At 46.9% G+C, this 19,213-nt stretch overlaps 2 protein-coding genes across 5 annotated transcripts in view; one reads left to right on the top strand and one right to left on the bottom strand.

Moving 5' to 3' along the window:
• The first annotated feature begins 344 nt into the window (after positions 1-344).
• Gtpbp2 (GTP binding protein 2) lies at positions 345-8,703 on the top strand. The gene is made up of 12 exons (XM_075980734.1): positions 345-625; positions 3,352-3,378; positions 3,847-4,031; positions 4,340-4,448; positions 4,591-4,788; positions 5,046-5,220; positions 5,371-5,590; positions 5,849-5,984; positions 6,117-6,175; positions 6,661-6,832; positions 7,146-7,310; positions 7,516-8,703. Exons 1-12 carry the CDS (start codon positions 440-442, stop codon positions 7,690-7,692), a joined length of 1,809 nt encoding a protein of 602 aa, XP_075836849.1. The 5' UTR covers positions 345-439; the 3' UTR covers positions 7,693-8,703.
• A 2,666-nt stretch (positions 8,704-11,369) lies between these two features.
• Polh (DNA polymerase eta) overlaps positions 11,370-19,213 on the bottom strand; it is a 36,208-nt gene continuing 28,364 nt past the window's right edge. For all 4 annotated transcript variants that reach the window (XM_075980736.1, XM_075980738.1, XM_075980739.1 and 1 more), the window contains 2 exons: positions 14,883-15,052; positions 11,370-12,723 (listed from right to left, as the gene is read on the bottom strand). In XM_075980736.1, the coding sequence (XP_075836851.1) occupies positions 11,877-12,723; positions 14,883-15,052 (1,017 nt within the window). In that variant the 3' untranslated portion in view covers positions 11,370-11,876. The remainder of the gene's footprint in view (positions 12,724-14,882; positions 15,053-19,213) is intronic.

The following is a 19,213-nucleotide window of genomic DNA, read 5'->3' on the forward strand; positions in this document are numbered from 1 at the left end:
TGATTCTGATATGAGCCCTTTGCCTCCGGTGATTGTCCTCAATATCAGGTCGCAGGGCTTTCTTACTGCCCTTAGAAAAGGAGCCGAAAGCAGCGCAGGGAATGGGATGCGGACTACAACTCCCTTAGGGTTTTGCGCGCAAGGCGCGCTTGCTACCCACGCCCCCAAAACCACCTGCAGTCCTTGCGTAGTGATGCTTCCTGGGAATTGTAGTTCAAGCTCATAGTCTTTAGCACTAAATCTTAGGCCCGCGAACTCGGTATCCCTTGGTGCCCTGCGGCTTTTTCTGACGCGACGGGGAGGCCAGGGTAGGCAGGGGCGTGGCCTGCGCTGGGCCACACCCCGCTCTCCTCCGGCTGGCCCGACGCGGCGGTGGCAGTAGGGGCGGTGGCAGTGGCTGGGGGGGAGGGGTCGGGCGGGGGGCTGGTGGCAGCAGCGGATGGACTCGCGGGTATCGGAGCTGTTCGGCGGCTGCTGCCGGCCCGGAGGAGGCCCGGCCATGGGCGGAAACCTCAAAGCTCGTGGGGCCGGCGGTAGCAGCAGTTGCGGGGGCCCAAAGGGGAAGAAGAAGAACGGAAGGAACAGAGGAGGTAAAGCCAACAACCCTCCGTACCTGCCCCCAGAGGTGAGCACCTGAAAAATTGGCGGGGCACAGGGAACTACTCTTTCCGGTCCCCGAGACTCCAGGGAGGCGGGACAGAGATAATTAATCCCCCTTTCCGGTGTCAAGACCCCAGGGAGGAAGGACTGGGGAAGAAAACCCCTCCTCCTGTCTCAGGACCCCTTAGAAAAGAGGGGCGTCAAGACTAGACGATTCTTTTCGGTGTCAGGACCTCGGGAAGGGACTGCCCCTTTCACTAACAACCTTTGGAGAAGTGAGGACGGGGATCCCATCCCCCTGAGAGTGGGAAAGAAGCCTAACTGAGTTAAGTAGGCTAGCAGAGTAACCACCGCTTTTCTAAACTTGGTCCACAGGGAGGGGAGTAGTCTGGACTAGAGCAATGTGTTCCTTCGCTACGCCCTCGGTACTCACACACACAAAACAGAGAACAGTTAGACATAGCCCTCTGCCTTTCCCTTGTCCTGTTGGGGCGTGGAGACAGAGAAGAGCCCCCATATGCTCCATGAGTCCTTAAAGCAAAGAAGACCACCTTCCTTCTTCCTCTTTATATAGGAGAACCCAGCATTCAGGAAGCAGAGGCAGGAGAATTTCTCCTAGTTCCATGCCAGTCTGGTCTACAGAGCGAGTTCCAGGGCAGCCAGGGATACCTTGTTTCTGAAAACAAAACAAACAAAAGATAGAAGGACCCAAGGTGGGAAGGGCTTCAAATAGTGGTTATCAGACTTTAAGTATGCGCCAGAGTTATCCAGATTGCTGTTCTGTTCACAGAATTTCTGATCCACTAGGTGAGGGATGGGTCTGAGAATTTGGCATTTCTTTTGGTTTTGTTTCCCCTTTGGTTTTTCCAGACAGGGTTTCTCTGTGAAACAGCGCTAGCTGTCCTGGAACTAGCTTTTGTAGGCCAGGCTGGCCTCGAACTCACAAAGATATTTCTACCTCTGCCTCCTGAGTGCTGGGATTAAATGCATGCACCACTACCACCCAGCAAATTTGGCATTTCTTACACTATAATGTTGTTGGTCTCAGAACCACACTTTGAGAACCATTGGCCTAGATTATCTTTTTTTTTTTTTTGGTTTTTCGAGACAGGGTTTCACTGTGGTTTTGGAGCCTGTCCTGGAACTAGCTCTGTAGACTAGGCTGGCCTCGAACTCCCAGAGATCCGCCTGCCTCTGCCTCCCGAGTGCTGGGATTAAAGGCATGTGCCACCATCACCCGGCCTAGATTATCTTTATACCATCTTTAAAGTCTACTATCCTAATTGTTCACCATCAGCAGAATAGTAAAAAAGTGTTTTTGTTGATGGGGAAAGAGCTCCCACACATTCCATGGCATTGAGATTGTGGGTAAAGACTCTTCTAAGGACTTTAAAGATGGAATCATGACAGAAAGGGAAATAGAAAAATAAAACGCCAGAGAGGAAGAATGCAGAAATAGAGAAGGGCAGAAATATGAGAAGATGTCACAACCTTGTGACAAAAGTACAGGGGGTGGGGGGCTGGAGAGATGGCTCAGAGGTTAAGAGCATTGCCTGCTCTTCCAAACGTCCTGAGTTCAATTCCCAGCAACCACATGGTGGCTCACAACCATCTGTAATGGGGTCTGGTGCCCTCTTCTGGCCTTCGAGCATACACACAGACAGACTATTGTATACATAATAAATAAATATTAAAAAAAAGTACAGGGGGTGGGGCTGGAGAGATGGCTCAGAGGTTAAGAGCACTGGCTGTTCTTCCAGAGGTCCTGAGTTCAATTCCCAGCAACCACATGGTGGCTCACAACCATCTGTAATGAGGTCTGGTGCCCTCATCATGTCCAGCAAGCATACAAACAGACAGAACACTGTATACATAATAAATAAATAAATTAAAAAAAAAAGTACAGGGGGTGGGTGGGGTGAGGCAGGTATGTGTAGCACACAGCCCAAAAGGTGGCAGCTCTGAGAGAGCCTATGATATGGGATTGTTCAGAGTTTCGCCTCAACTGAGGCAGGAACAGGGGAAAAAGCCATAGTAAGTTCAGTTTATGACATCTGTCCCTTTAATAAATTTCTTTTCTTTCTTTTTCTTAAAATGTAAGCCCCACTTTGGAGGCAGAAGCAGGCAGATTTCTGTGAGTTCGAGGCCAGCCTGGTCTACAAGAGCTAGTTCCAGGATAGGAACCAAAAACTACGGAGAAACCCTGTCTCGAAAAACCAAAATAAATAAATAAATAAAAAAAAATAAAATGTAAGCCCCAACTTTGGAGTTTTACTCCTCTACCTGGGCCTCCTATGTCAGTGAGTTTGCAGTGACCAGTGCTGAGCTCACACTTTGGAGCTGGCCCAGAGTCCCTTGTAATCTCTTACACTTTATGGCATCAGCTGAGAGGGAGGGGCAAGAAGGAAGTGGTGTCTACTAGATGAGTGTCAAAGAAAGGCAGCAACAGCCTGAACACAGAAAGAAAACGAAACCAAAACCAGAACACCCAGACTGGCCAGCAGTGTCAGCTATGGAGGTTGGGGAGGAAGAGGTGATCTTGCATCTAGAAAGAACATGCTGAGGATCTGCAATTCCGTCCTTGGATAAGTGGGTGGTTCACTGGATCCTTACAGCCTTTCCTCAGAGGCTACCTGGGAGCATGGGCAAGGGCCACCATGGCTTGTCTTATATGCCCGAGGTCATTGGGGATTGAGAAAGTAGGGATTGGGTCTGAACAGGGTGTGCTAACTGTTTCCTGTTTCTTTTTAGGCTGAAGATGGTAACATCGAATATAAAGTGAGTCTTAGGTTGGGGAGGAGATGGGATAGAGTAGTTGCCCTAGTCAGTATAAGGTGATTTCTCTGCTATCCTTCCCACTCCACACTGCATGGTCATCATGCTGGGCTCTCTGAACCCCACTGTGTCAGGGGGAGAATCACTGCTAGTGTGGTCAGGGGTAAGGGTTTGGTTTTTTTAAGATTTTTAATTTGTGTGTGTGTGTGTGTAGGTAGTTATGTACTTCTGAGTACCAGTATCTCAGAGGTCAGAATAGGGTGTCAGATTCCCCTTGAGCTGTCATTTCAGGCACTTGTCAGCCCCTGACCTGAGTTCTCTTAACCACTGAACCATTTCTCCATTCCCAGGGGCAAGGGTTTTAAGTGGAAAAGAAAGGTGCTGGTTACTGTAGCAGGACAGGTAGGGACCACATTTAGAGTCTGGGAGGAGCACCCTGCTTTCTTCTCATGATACCACATCTGTCCCAAGCTGAAGCTGGTGAATCCATCACAGTACCGCTTTGAACACTTGGTGACGCAAATGAAGTGGCGGCTCCAGGAGGGTCGCGGTGAGGCTGTCTACCAGATTGGGGTAGAGGACAATGGGCTGCTGGTGGGGCTGGCTGAGGAGGAGATGCGGGCTTCCCTCAAGACCCTGCACCGGATGGCAGAGAAGTATGCTTCCTTCTCCCCTCTCCCCTACTTTAGGGAGGACCCATACATATCCAGCCAGCCAGGTCCAGAGGGACTGGGGTGAGGTGGGTTCCTCCTGTAGCAGTCTCCTGACAGGGGCAGAGTGAGTCCGGTTGTTGCGCTCATCTCACTGTGCCTAGACTCCCCACTCCTTTTGATTTAAGATGCTTGTTTCAAAAGAAGTGGGGGGGGGTAGGAAGTTCAGTGAGGTGTCAGGACCTCTGTGGTCAGAGCCAGACTGGAATAGGGGAATAATGTGAAATATGGCAGCTGTGGCTTCTCTGTGACAGGGTTGGGGCAGACATCACTGTTCTCCGGGAGCGAGAAGTGGATTATGATAGTGACGTGCCCCGGAAGATCACTGAGGTGCTGGTGCGAAAGGTTCCTGACAATCAGCAGGTGAGCGCCCATGCTCTCCTCCCAGCAAAAGCTGTGTTGCTAGGCTTTCCACTGGCCTAGGCTCCTGAGGGGGTGCTCCAGGGAGTATGAGAACCTTAACCTTCAGTGTGAGGTGAACTCACCTCTGCCACATTCCTCACAGTTCCTAGATCTCCGAGTGGCAGTCCTAGGGAATGTGGACTCGGGGAAGTCGACCTTGCTTGGAGTCTTGACCCAAGGAGAGCTGGACAACGGGCGGGGCCGAGCCCGGCTCAACCTTTTCCGCCACCTGCATGAGATTCAGTCTGGCCGAACCTCCAGCATCAGCTTTGAGATCCTGGGCTTTAACAGCAAGGGAGAGGTGCATGGGATCAGCGGGACCCAGTGGGGCCAGACTCTGAGGATGGGCTGGTAGAGGTGAAGGCAGAGGCTGGGGGCAGGGTGCGGAGACCTCTTGGAGAAGTCTGAGGGTACCTGTGAACAGTTCTTTCCTTCTTAAAAACCAAGTGAGAATCTACGGAGTGAATAGAAAATGGGCTAGGGACTAGACTAGGTCCTGGTGACTTCTGAAGGGTTGGGGAGGTCACAGGGACACTGAGAGCCCTGGCCCTGGGCTAGGTGGTGAATTACAGCGACTCACGGACTGCAGAAGAGATCTGTGAAAGCAGCTCCAAGATGATCACCTTCATCGACCTGGCGGGCCACCATAAATACCTGCACACCACCATCTTCGGCCTCACCTCCTACTGCCCTGACTGTGCCCTGCTCCTCGTCAGTGCCAACACTGGAATCGGTACGAGATACTGAGCAGAGGGGCAGGGCAAAGGGAGGAGCTGACTCTCTTCTGCCCTGAGCCCCCTCAGAGCTGGGAGCAACACCAACTCTTCCTTTTCCTTCCTCCCAAATTCTCTCTCCTGCCACCTACCTCTTTTCTATGAGGTAGCCGGCACCACACGGGAACATCTGGGGCTGGCCTTGGCCCTGAAAGTGCCCTTCTTCATCGTGGTCAGTAAAGTGGACCTGTGTGCTAAGACCACAGTGGAGAGGACAGTACGCCAGCTGGAGCGGGTCCTCAAGCAGCCTGGCTGCCACAAGGTCCCTATGCTGGTCACCTCTGAGGATGATGCTGTCACTGCTGCTCAGCAATTTGCCCAGTCACCCAAGTGAGCCTGCCTCTCACCCTCAAGCCTTGATGGACAGGGAAGGCTGCCACAGGGTCCAGGAGCATGGTGTCCCACCTCTAGGGCCAGATCCATTGTAGTTCATTTCTTTGCCTTTTTCAGCTTGGGATTGTGGGAGGGAGCTATGCTTGGGCCCTTGAAGACATTCCCTGTCCAATTCCCTGGCTTGCTCACAGTCAGAAGGGGCCTCTGGCTACTGTTTCCTGTTAAGACTGTTGTTACACATTTGTCTCTCCACAGTGTCACGCCTATATTCACACTGTCCAGTGTGTCTGGAGAGAGTCTGGACCTTCTTAAAGTCTTCCTGAATATCCTGCCTCCACTCACAAACAGCAAAGAGCAGGAAGAGCTTATGCAGCAGTTGACGGAATTCCAGGTAGTTGATCCAACAAACAGGAGGGAGGGGCAGGGCAGGGCCAGCCCAGTTCTGACAGCCTGAGCGTATTTACAAAGCTTGGGTCTACAAGCCCTAGTGGCAGGATATTGACAGAGTTTTCTTTGGCCCTAGGTGGATGAAATCTACACAGTCCCAGAGGTGGGGACTGTGGTTGGAGGAACACTGTCCAGGTGACTGCCTTGTGTTACTCGTCCTTGCCTGTGTACCCCTGTACTTGAAGACCTCTTGCCTGAAGCAGGCCCTGGGTTGGGCTGAGCTCATGCACAGAACGTGGGATCCTAGTACTCTTGGCTTCTGAGGGAGCAATGGCATTGCTGCTTTAGGGGACTCTCCAGGTCCCGAGTCTATGGTCATGGGCTCTAGGAAGAAGCAGTGCATTCACCTAGCATCTCAGAGCAGGGAAGTGAGGAAGCCCGAGGATGTGACTTGTTTAGTGAGCTGGTGTTAGCGAAGCCACAGGTGTGGCCCTGCCAGCCGTTACTGCTGGCATTCAGAATCTAAATGCTAGACTGGACAAGGCAGTCATCTCCCTACTTCCAAGCTGGAATTTAGGGTTCTTTTGCCCTAATTCGAGGGCGAGTGTATTCTGAGTGTCCCTAGCAGAGAAGCCAGAGGGACCTATGCTGACATGTGTTACCTGCTGTCTGGGCTGCAGTGGGATCTGCCGTGAGGGTGACCAGCTGGTGGTAGGCCCAACAGATGATGGCTGCTTCCTGGAGCTGAGAGTATGCAGCATCCAGCGCAATCGCTCTGCCTGTCGTGTGCTGCGAGCTGGTCAGGCTGCTACACTAGCCCTTGGAGACTTTGACCGTGCACTGCTTCGCAAGGTGAGGTGAACAGGGGGGTTGGAGAGGGAATACAAGTGTCTGAAAGACTGGCCATTGAAACCTAAGGAAACATGGTGGTCTCTAACTTGGGAGTGTAGGCCTGGCTATATAGACTATTGAAAGGGCTTAGGATACTCAAAACAGGTACCATGGTACCATGGTACCATGGCCTTCTGAGGCTTTTCCCTGGAGGCATATAGAAGAAAAGGGGGTTCAGGAGTTCTAAAGTGTGCAGAATGTCTGGAAATGGAGTCTAACGCCAGGTCTGCCCTTCTTGGATCTGGCTTGTGTCTCCCTGGCTGTGCCTCCCCAGGGCATGGTGATGGTGAGTCCCGAGATGAATCCCACCATCTGCTCAGTGTTTGAGGCAGAGATAGTCCTGCTGTTCCATGCCACCACCTTCCGGCGGGGATTCCAGGTGACAGTACATGTGGGCAACGTACGTCAAACAGCAGTGGTGGAAAAGATCCATGCAAAGGTGAGAGCCACCCAGCCATGGGAGGGAGCCCTTGGCTTACACTTTACACATTACACTTGGCTTAGAGTTGCCTGATCCCATAAAGGGAACAAAGCCCATACAGGAAGGGTCGCAGCCCACCTGGGGACTTCAAGGGTGGAGCCAAGGCTGACAGAGGATGGGATGAGAGGCATTGGCCAGGGCTGTGACCACTTTTCTCCTGAAGGACAAGTTGCGGACAGGGGAGAAAGCAGTAGTACGTTTCCGCTTCCTGAAACACCCAGAATACCTGAAGGTGGGCGCCAAACTGCTGTTCCGGGAGGGTGTTACCAAGGGCATCGGTCATGTCACAGATGTGCAAGCCATCACAGCAGGAGAAGCCCAGGCCAGCATGGGCTTCTGAGTCCTCAAAACAGCTCTACTGCTGTCGCTACAATAATAAGGTGACTTCCGGCCATGCTGCCCACCGTCGGCGGCTCTGTGTGTTCATAGGCTAGGCAGATTAGTGTCTGCTGCCACTTGCTTCCTGCCACCCTCTGGAGAGGTGTCAAGCTTGGCGTGGTCAGGGAGGGGCAGTCCTGAGGGAGAAGACAATTCAGGGCAGTTCTCAGCAGCTGTGTGCCCCCCGGTTGGCTCATTAACCCTGGCAGCTGCGTGACCTTGTCGACTGGACGCCACTCTCAGGACTGGGCATGACTCACCAGTGTGACCTCTGCACTTCAGGAATTGTCATACCTGGGTTGGCCCTTGAAAGTACTTCTTACACCTCCTCTCAGGGCCACGTGAGTTCCCTTCTCCACCTGACTGGATGAAAGGCAGTGCCCCTCACTATCTGTGGACCCAGGGACGGAAGAAATGGCACAGAGACCATGAAAGACTGTGTTCCTACCCTGTGTTGAGTCCTGATGCATATTTCTGGCTTTATTTCATTGTCCTTTACTCAAGGGCCCTTTGCCCAGATCCTCCTGTTATAGGCCCCACTTGGTGCTATTTGTGGTGCTGGCCTAGGCGTGGGGCTGCCAAGCTAAGACTTGGCACACTGAAGGCCAGCTGCATGTCAGTTTCTCCTCTCAAGTCATCGGTTGGTTTTCATACTAGATCAAGTACTCTGTTTCCTTTCCCAGACTGGTAGCTGCAGGACCTTGACCCACAGTTATGTATCCTGACATCCTCATCCCCATTCCTGCTCCCACATAAATTTTTCTTGTTTTAGTACTCTGTAGTGCCGGGAACCAGGAGGAAAGGGAAGGATGTCATTCTAGGCATGGACTCCCTCCTTTCCCTTTGTTAGCATCCTGGGTTCCCATGAACTCAGGGATTTGTTGGCTGAAGATTCTCTGCACATGTGTATATATATATGTACATATATTTAAATACACATATATATTGTACAGAATAAAAATGTTTTATTGGATATTCTGTGCTTATACTTAAGACAAAGGTTCCGCCTCCACAACTGGGTTCTCCCTCAGGATTACAGACAAGTGACTCCCTACCATTGGTGAAAGAAGTCATCCCTTATCTCATTGGCCATTCTTTTCCTATCCCCATAGGATCAGCATTCTGTGTGTTCTGACTATTTGCTTCATTCTGCAAGTGAGCAGAGTGAAGAGGCCTTTTCAGCTCAAATAGTTAGCTGCATTGCGCCTGCCAGTGTTCACTAGGAGGAGCCCTCTCCTCAGAGTACCAGCTGTGCAGGGGTGAAGACTCTCCTCAGAGTACCAGCTGTGCAGGGATGAAGACTCTCCTCAGAGTACCAGCTGTGCAGGGGTGAAGACTCAGAGGGGAATGGTAATGCGGTCCTCACACTTCTTTTAAGCCTAGGTTCTTGGAGAAACCTTGGCCTTTCCTATTTCTGTGTTCAGACTATCATAGATTTAGAGTCCATGCTAACCAGATACCACCATTGAGCTCTATTCCCAGCCTATCCCATATTAAGTAGGGTCTAAGGCTAAAGGACTACTGCAAAAGTAGGGAATCTATTTGGAATACTAATCCTGGCAAAGCAAATTATACATACATGTGGTCCAAAGCCTTATGCAGCATTCTGCCACCGGAGTTTTATTTTTTGAGATAAGTTTCTAGCCCAGGCTGGCATCAGACTATGTAATTGAGGGTGACTTTAAACTGTTGATCCTTCTACCTCTCAATTGCTGGGGTTACAGACACGACTCGTACCTGATTTTACCCCATGCTAAGGCTCAAACGTAGGTCTTCTGAATTTTAGGCACCTGCTGAGCTGTATCCTCCAGTCCTATATGTAGTACTTTTAGACAGGCTCTTGGCTCTTTAGCCTTAACTAACAGTAGTCCTACCTTGCCTTCTTCAGCTAGGGTTACAGGTATGGGCCACCATATCTGATTTTTTTTTTATAGATTTATTTATTATGTATGCAACATTCTGCCTGCATGTATGCCCACATTCCAGAAGAGGGCACCAGATCTCATTACAGATGGTTGTGAGCCACCATGTGGGTGCTGGGAATTGAACTCAGGTCCTCTGGAAGAGCAGCCAGTGCTCTTAACCACTGAGCCATCTCTCCAGCCCCTGATCTTTTTTTTTAAATACCCATTGGTAGCCGAGCATGATGGTTGGATCTCTGAGTTCAAGGCCAGCCTGGTCTACAAAATGAGTTCCAGGACAGCCAACGCTATACAGAAAAACCCCATCTGGAAAAACAAAAACCAAAAATTGCCATTGGCTTAACATACTACTAAGAAGCCTGTGGGTAGACTGCCTCCTGTATTAAAAGCTGTGAGCAGTGAGGAAGGCAAGGTCACCTTGTAGCATAATGGTACTTTCCCAGCACTGATGAAGGCCTGCTGTCTGTTCTCCTATAGACTGTGCGCAACAGGGCAGGGCTGCCCAGGACAAGGTATACTGCTGGCTTTGCCTTCCATTGGTCACTAGCCACCCTCCACCTGACCTCCGCTTATCTCTAGAGATCAAGTGACACCTAAGTTTCTGCTACTGAATTAACCAAGATGACCTGGAGCTTAATTCCAGATCCTCCTGCCTCCACCTCCAGAATCCTAGGCTTACACATTGTCACATCTAGATTTTTGTTCTTCCCTTTTAAAATGTCATACTAAGCAAGTACTCTACCACTAGCTTACACCCCCAATCTTTACTCCCTTCATGTAGCCCAGGTTGCCCCAGACTTGCTATCTAGCCAGTCAGGATGATTTTAACTCCAGATTGATTCGATTCTCCTTCCTTTACCCTTTAAAGTGTTGGGATTCCAAGCATGTACAAAACACCTCGCCACACCTTATTTTTCTCTACGACTACTCCTTGCAGTCATCCCAACTGCAACCAAAAGGAGAGGACAGTTGCACAGGTACATTTGTATACACATACGATTCCAGCACACAGAAAACTGAAGTAGGAGGATCAGAGTTGTGAAGACCATTTAGCCTAGCCTACCCACCCCAATGCCAAAGTTACCAGTACATTAACAGAACATTTAGAGGAAATAAAAGTGTGCAAGGCAGGTCCTCAAAGAGTACATTTTTATTTTCCTAGTGTGGGCAATCATGTATAATTTTTATTACATACATCAACCAATAATCAAGAACACACTATGTGTAAGGCACTGCCAGAATTCTTGCCTTTAAGAAGCTACTGACCCAGCTAGGGAAAAGCCACAGTAAATTCAAGGGAGGTCAATTCCTGCTAAACACAGTTAGCTTTAAACCTTCCCCTTGAAGTAAAATACAAAGGCACAATTTATAAATATGGAAAACAAAGTTGGTTTGTATTTAGTATGGGAAGAGCGGTGTGTGCTATCTTCCTACTCATTTAACCCACTACCTGGTTTTGCATATAAAATTCAAGGTCATATCAGAAAAGCCTAACACCTGGGTGGCTAAGGAAGATTACACGTCTCATTAAAAAGATTATTTATTAAATCCATTACTTTAGCCTTTTGGCTAATGTACTGTTTTGTTTTATTCCCACTCAGTACTGGGAATTGTACACAGACAGGGTGTTGCACATGCTACCCTAGGCCAGTGTTCCACCACTGAGTTATATCCCCATTCAATTTTCCCCCATTCTGTTCCAATTTCAAGTTAGGACTTTGTTTTTTTTTTTTTTTTTTTTTTTGTTGTTGTTGTTTGTTTTTTTGAGGGGGGGGGTCTTTTGGTTTTTGTGAGACAGGGTTTCTCTGTATAGCCCTGTCTGTCCTGGAATTTGCTCTTATAGACCAGGCTAGTCTTGAACTCACAGAGTTCTGCCTGCCTCTGCCTCCTCAGTGCTGGGATTAAAGGCGTGCACCATCACCGCCTGGCATGGGGGGTTATTAGGAGTTACACCCCTAAATATATCACGTATGGTCTTTAGTTTTATAGATGAGTAAGAAAGCTCAATGTTGAAGGAGTTTGCCCAGGCTCCTTACACCTTTTACGACACCGTCTCCCTAAAGACATTAAAAACATTTTGATCAGAAACAGGATCAGGATCCCACTGGAATAGAGGAACCTAATTTTGTATTAACAATTTTATAGATTCCCTTGAGAAATCCACGTGATCCCATCGCTCAATTACAACTAACTATTGTAAAGTTCTACAAGCCAGAGGGCAGCATTAATGTGTCAATGGCTTAAAAAATGATTCCAGTGTCTGCATGCCTTGGAGCCTAAGCCGTTTATTACTGGAAGCCAAAGGACTCTTGGGATTTCTTTTGCCCTGAGGAGACATTGCAGGAACAGTGTGGGGCTTTGAAGTACAAGGCTGCAAAAAAGACTTCTGCAACTCCAATGCAAAATGGTAGTCTATGTGTTCTGGCATGTCCCACACTGGGACCAGCGAGTCACACTTCTCACAGAGCATTTGGTCCTCAGCTGTAGTGTGGGCCACCTCCTCAGAGTTGTAAACAGAAGAATTAGGCATGTTTGGACTGTTCCCAGCCACATCCTTTTCTGTAGAAATTGCTTTAGAAGATAGTGGTTTCAACACTCTTTCATAAAGAGGACCACCATCTGCACACACTGTGGGAAAATAGCTTGATATCGCTTCTGAGTTCTTCTGTGGAGAGTGAGGAGCTGAAGGACTATTAAGCTGTGTTTGCTGTGATAACAGCCTCTTCTGCTTGAAGAAGGGCTCGATTCCTGCAGTCCGGCTGCTTTGGAACGGTAGTGCGGGCTTGACTGGTGACTTGTCTGTGGATGTGTTGAGAGGAGCAAGGGAAGTCTCTTTCACTGTCTGCTTTTTGGCAGCCTTTTGAAAAAAAGACTCCAGAGAGGTGGCTGGCTTTCTAGATGTGGGCAAAGCCGCACCAGTTCCCTGGGTCTTAGTTTCAGAGCTGGCAGTTGGCACCTTTGACTGACAACTTGAGTCACTGCTCAAGAAGACGGTGATATCTGTGTGAGATGAAGGGGCAGAGGCAGAGAACTTGGTGGCACAGAGGAAGAGCATCGTGAGGGGAGGGGACCTGTGTACAAAGTAATGGAACAAGGACATTACCAAGTCACTGTTTTAAGAGCCTAGATTTTATTAATGAATGACAAGTTCTGGTTCTACATGAAAGGAAATTCTATTACTTCTCCCCACCCCCTTTTCAAGACAAGGTTTCTCTAACTTTGGAACATGTCCTGAGACTCGCTCTGAGGATGAGGCTAAGACGAGGCTGGCCTCGAACTCACAGAGATCCACCTGCTTCTGCCTCCTGAGTGCTGGGATTAAAGGTGTGCACCACCACCTTGCTCTTTTTTTTTTTTTTTTTTTTTTTTTGAGAGAGAGTTTCACTGTGTAGCTCTGGCTGTCTGTCCTAGAACTCGGTCTTTAGACCAGGCTAGCACTGAATTCAGAGATCAGTCAGACTGTGCCTCCTAAGTGCTGAGATTAAAGGTGTGTGCCACCACACCTGGCTTGGGACTACACAAATTTTATTCAAGACAACAACAGGAGAAATAAGCAAATCATAGCTCAGGGTCATCCCCAGTTGGCTCGGGGTGGCACTTGCCACCAAACTGGATGGCCTGAGTTTGGTGTGTAGGACCAACTCAGATATTTCGCAAGTAGTACACAAATTACGACACATACACACACAAGATAAGTGGGAAAAAAATTCTTATCCTAATCCATAACTCTAGAATTTTTCAAGATGAAATTCCCTATCAAGCTTTTGGTTTCTAGTCTCAGTCTGGTCTGCAGTGAGCTCCAGGACAGCCAGAGTGGTCACACAGAGAACTCTGTCTCGAGAAATACAACCAAAGGGAAACATTTCAAGATATTGGTCGATTTGTTGTATTATGTTTTACATATTTATTTACTCATTCTTTCCTAAAGTTCTTATGAAAAATCTGAAGGTGTAGCTTAGTAGTAGAACACTTGCCTCGCATGTTCAAGGACCTAGGTTTAATCTTCAGGATCCAGACTATTGCCAGGCAGGGGTGGCCACGCTTTTAATCCCAGCACTTCAAGTAGGTGATAGTCCTGGCCTGTAATCTCAGTACTTGGGAGATGGCGGCAAGAGCATCAGAAGTGTAAAATCCAGTGTGTGCTGGCACACGCCTTTAACCCCAGCACTTGGGGAGGGGACAGAGGCAGGTGGAGTTCAAGGCCCTCCTGGTCTCTAAAGTGAGTTCTAGGAAAGTCAGGGCTGCACAGCAAAACCCTGTCTCCAAAACCAAAACAAACAAAAAAGATGTACATAGTCATCTCTAGCTACTTGCCTGGAATACAGGAGTCTTTATCTTAAAAAAAATTCCTGATAATTCAGGACATAAAAAGCTTAATACTGTTACCGGCGGTCATTTCCCTGAAGGCAGCGTGCTGGCACTAGTTCATGTTGTCTTCTAGATACTACTACACCCTTGGGTCCCAGAATGTATCAAATGTAGGAAAAACAAACAAAAACCTTGTGAGTGAACTTGCTTTCTTCTCACCTTCCTTAGCCCTTGATCACCCTCTCTATGAGGTGTGGCTAGTCAAGTCACAAGCTACTTCAGGTGAAAGTTCAGAGGCTCACTGATTGAAGCCACACAATACCTTTTTTGTTTTTGGTTTTGGTTTTTCAAGACAGGGTTTCTCTGTAGTTTTGGAGCTTGCCCTGGAAGAACTATAGCTCTTGTAGACCAAGCTGGCCTCGAACTCGGCCTGCCTGTGCCTTCTTTTGTTTTTTTTTTTTAAATATTTATTTATTATGTATACATTATTCTGTGTGTATGCCTGCAGGCCAGAAGAGGGCACCAGACCTCATTACAGATGGTTGTGAGCCACCATGTGGTTGCTGGGAATTGAACTCAGGACCTTTGGAAGAGCAGGCAGTGCTCTTAACCTCTGAGCCATCTCTCCAGCCCCCTGCCTGTGCCTTCTGAGTGCTGGGATTAAAGGCGTGCACCACCACTTCCTGGCCTTTTTTTTTTTTTGGTTTTTTCGAGACAGGGTTTCTCTGTAGTTTTGGTTCCTGTCCTGGAACTAGCTCTGTTGGTCTCGAACTCACAAAGATCCGCCTGCCTCTGCCTCCCAAGTGCTGGGATTAAAGGCGTGCGCCACCATCGCCCGGCCCTGGCCCTTTTCTTAAAAAACAAACACACACACACAAACTAAAAAAACAAAAACCAAACCAAACAAAAAAAGGAGCCTCACCACTCAGTTTGGACTCCAGAAGTATTACAGTTCCTGATGGCAGCAAATGCATCCTGGCTCATCTTATGAGCATCATAGCGAGTGAGGGCACAGCAACGGCGCAGGCTGCTCAGACGTTTGTCTCCTTGAAAACGAATACTGACAGCCAACTGAGTGGCCACCCTGTCATTCTGTGGAAAGTAAAGGATTGAGACCAGAAATCGTTACTAAGACCATCTGTAGAATAATACAATAATTGGGAAATTCAATTAAAATCCAAGAATAGGGCTCCTTTAATTCCAGCACTGAGAAGCAGAGGTAGATGGATCTCTGTGAGTTCAAAGTCATCCTGGTCCACATAGCAAGTTCCAGGTAACCCAGTACTTACTGCATAGTAAGACCCTTCCTTTAAAAAAAATATTTTTTTAGTAGACAAAAAAAATGAGGCTATTCTAGTACCTATTTATATAAAATACAAATGTACACTAAACACCTACTAAGGATATATTTTCAGTACTATAAAGGATACAAAAAATACAGAACATAGACTATAGTAAAATTTCTGAATAAAAATCTGACTACAGGATTTCACAAAAAAGAGTTTGTGCTATTTCTAGACATAAGAAGCATATATGAGGGCTGGAGAGATGGCACAGCGGATAAGAGGACTGACTGCTCTTTCAGAGGATCCGGGTTGCGTTCCCAGCACCCACATGGCAGCTCACAGCTGTAACTCCAATTCCAGGGGGATCTGAAACCCTCACACCAATGTACATAAAAGTAAAATTAAATAAATTATATAAAAAAGAAGCATGCGTGAGATCTTGGATTTGATCCTCAGCACTAAAACAAGAAAAAGGGAAAAAAGAAAATAACGTAGAATACCTCCAGAGACAGCAGACTCTTCAGTCAAGTGAGAGCATCTGGATACCACACCCAGCAAACAAATAAGATCATTATGTAGAGTATGTAAGGTCAAAAGTCTATGTAAGGCTCCTTTTCAAAGTCAGACTAGCAAGAATGCCCAGAAACTCCATGAGTCAAGAGTGCAACCCGGGGGTGGTTTATAAAACATAGTTATAGATAGAGGTTTGCATCTTTAAAGAATAGATTACAAAGGATAATTTGAGTTCTGTAATTACAGCTGGATGTAATGTATGCCTAGAGATGCAAGAGAAAACTAAAGCTTAGACCCTCATGGTCTTATTTTTTTTTTATAGGTGTGCGTGTGTGTGCGTGCTGTGTAGGGTATATATGCCCATGCGTGGACTCATGTGGCTCCAGAGGAGGACATGTCTTCCTGCAGTGCTCTCAGTGTTACTCCCCGAAGTCAGGGTCTCTCACTGAACTGCAGCTTGCCTTTTCCTTTCTAGGCTGTCAGCCTCCAAGCCTCCGTGATCCTTTGGTCCCTGCCACTCACAGCACTAGGGCAAAGCCTAACATTCGTCTAAGGAAGATGCATAAATGGTCAATACACCACATGAAAATAGTTGGGTGTAGTGGTGGATACCTTTAACCCGGCACTCCAGAGGCAGAGGCAGGCAGATCTCTGTGAGTCAAGGTCAGCCTGGTCTACAGACTGAGTTCCACCACAGCCAGGACTACACAAGGAAACCCTGACTTAGAAACAAAACCAAACAACCAAAAAACCCACATGAAAATAGGTTTAGCTATCAGATTAAGCATCATACAAACTAAAACTGGAATACAGAGAAGATCAGCGTAGCCTTAAATATGGGAAAATTTGTGCTTCATTAAAAAAAGAAAAAAGTAAACAAAAATCACAATGAGTCAGCTCAAGAGATGCTTCAGTGGTTAAGAGTGAACGAATATAAATCAAGGAGGGCACACACCTTTAATCCCAGCACTCGGAAAGCAGACAAGTGGATCTCTGTGAGTTTGAAGCCAGCCTGGTCTACAGAGTTCCAGCACAGCCAAAGATACACAGAGCAACCCTGTCTTGAAACACCCCCTACCCCTAACCCCAAAAAAAGAGTAAATATAAATCTAGCCTAGGACCAGAGTTCAGTTCCTAGCATCCTCATCAAGTGGCGCACAACTGCCTGTAACTTCAGTTCCAAGGGATCCAATCTTCTGGCCTCTGCAGACACCTGCACTCACGTGTACGTACACGTCTGAATTCCCTAAATGATTGATTATAAATGTTTCTTTACATTTAAAGGGGGCTATGCTGTAGAGATGGATACTTTGCATTGGTATGGATCTTGGTTTATTGATACAAATTTAAGGTCAATTTTGTTATATTGTGTATGTGCATTTCTGCTCTTGATTAAGGTATTGTGTTTGTACAGCTTATTTAAAAATATAATGTATAATTAAAAATACATTAATAGACAATCAGGTTTTCTAGATATAGAGATATATTTCAGTTAGATAGGGATTCTTCAAATCTTTTTTTTTTTTTTTTTTTTCGAGATAGGGTTTCTCTGTGGTTTTTGGAGCCTGTCCTGGAACTAGCTCTTGTAGACCAGGCTGGTCTCGAACTCACAGAGATCCGCCTGCCTCTGCCTCCCAAGTGCTGGGATTAAAAGAGATCCGCCTGCCTCTGCCTCCCAAGTGCTGGGATTAAAGGCGTGCGCCACCACCGCCCAGCTCTTCAAATCTTTCAAAAGCTAACAAAATATGACATTTAAATGTTTTAAAAACTTAAGATTTTTCATGATAATGAGACATATCTGCCCTGGCAGCACCAATAACTTCAAGAGAAAGATGGGTACCAAAGAGGCTCCTGATGGAGTTTGCTAGCCATTGGGCAAGAAACTGCTCTTGCCCGGACTGCTTAATGTTATGCTGTATGAACTGGAAGTGCAGAACCTGTCTAAAGGTCAGACGGTCCTTCAGGGTTCCTGCTTCATGAAAGAGTCTGCCAGACATTCTACAGGATACAGAAAAAAGTGACTGACAAACTGCCAATATAGGTGAAACTGTCTGTAAAATTTCCTGCTTCATGGAAAAGTCTGCTTGGATACTATGGGCCTGCAGGTTGAAGATGGGTGCCTACAATGTTACCAAAAAGCTTTGGGTGACTGTCCAGACAGTGGATGGCTCTGTCAATTCTAGAGTTTAGAGTTTTGGAAGTTGCTTACAATACACTTTCTGTTTACTTAGATAATAGTATATCCTTCCGGAGTCTTTAATCGAGTTAAAATTTATAGTTTTCCTTAGTTATGATAAAAATATAAATATTTTAACTTTTTTTTTGAGACAGGGTTTCTTTGTAGTTTTGGAGCCTGTTCTAGAACTAGCTTGTAGACCCTAGGTGGTCTTGAACTCACAAGGATCCGCCTGCCTCTGCCTCCTGAGTGCTGGGATTAAAGGCATGCGGAACCACTGTCCAGCTTGTAACTGTAATTCTTAATTGATACCTGTTTTATTATGTTAAAGTTAAAACCTTCCTTTTTATTTAAACAGAAAATGGGAGGTGATGTGGGATTCCCCTCTGTATACTGGGAGTACCATTGGTTAATAAAGAAACCGTCTTGAGCCTGTGATAGGGCAGAGTAGAGCTAGGTGGGGAAAACTAAACTGAATGGGGAAGAAACAAGGTAGAGTCAGGAGACACTGTGGGAACAGCTGGAACCTTGCCCATAAGCCACAGCCACATGGTGATATACAGATTAATAGAAATGGGTTAAATTAAGATGTAAGAGCTAGCCATTAAAAAACTAGAGCTGATAGGCCAAGCATGATTTTTTAAAAATATTTATTTACTTATTTATTTATTATACAATATTCTGTCTGCATGCATGCCTGCAAGTCAGAAGAGAGCACCAGATCTCATTACAGATGGTTGTGAGCCACCACGTGGTTGCTGGGAATTGAACTCAGGACCTTTGGAAGAGCAGGCAATGCTCTTAACCATTGAGCCATCTCTCCAGCCCCCAAGCATGATTTAATTAATACAGTTTCTGTGTGGTTATTTCAAGGCTGAGCAGCCAGGAACAAACAAGCGGGCTCCCATAACATGTTTATCGCTCCTCTTTACATTGCTAGCAGGAATCTAAAATGATAAGCCACTACAGAAAGCAGTCACCAAATCTCTTAAAATGCTAAACATAATTACCATGTGACCCAGTGAATTGTGCCCCTAGGATGAAAATGTGCAACGTTCATAACAGCATTACTGATAAAGACTCAAGGTAGAAATAACCCAAATAACTATTTACTGATAACTCTTACCCAGTCCTAAAAAAAGTAATCACTGACACACACTATCACCTGTGTCAACTAAGTGAAAGACTCTTCAAGACTGTCGAAAGAGCCATGGGCTGCATGATTTCAGTTATATGAAATGTCCAGGACTTTTTCCTTCCTTCCTTCTTTCTTTTTGA

Source organism: Microtus pennsylvanicus, chromosome 7 (assembly GCF_037038515.1).
Source record: "Microtus pennsylvanicus isolate mMicPen1 chromosome 7, mMicPen1.hap1, whole genome shotgun sequence".
Lineage (NCBI taxonomy): Eukaryota > Metazoa > Chordata > Mammalia > Rodentia > Cricetidae > Microtus > Microtus pennsylvanicus.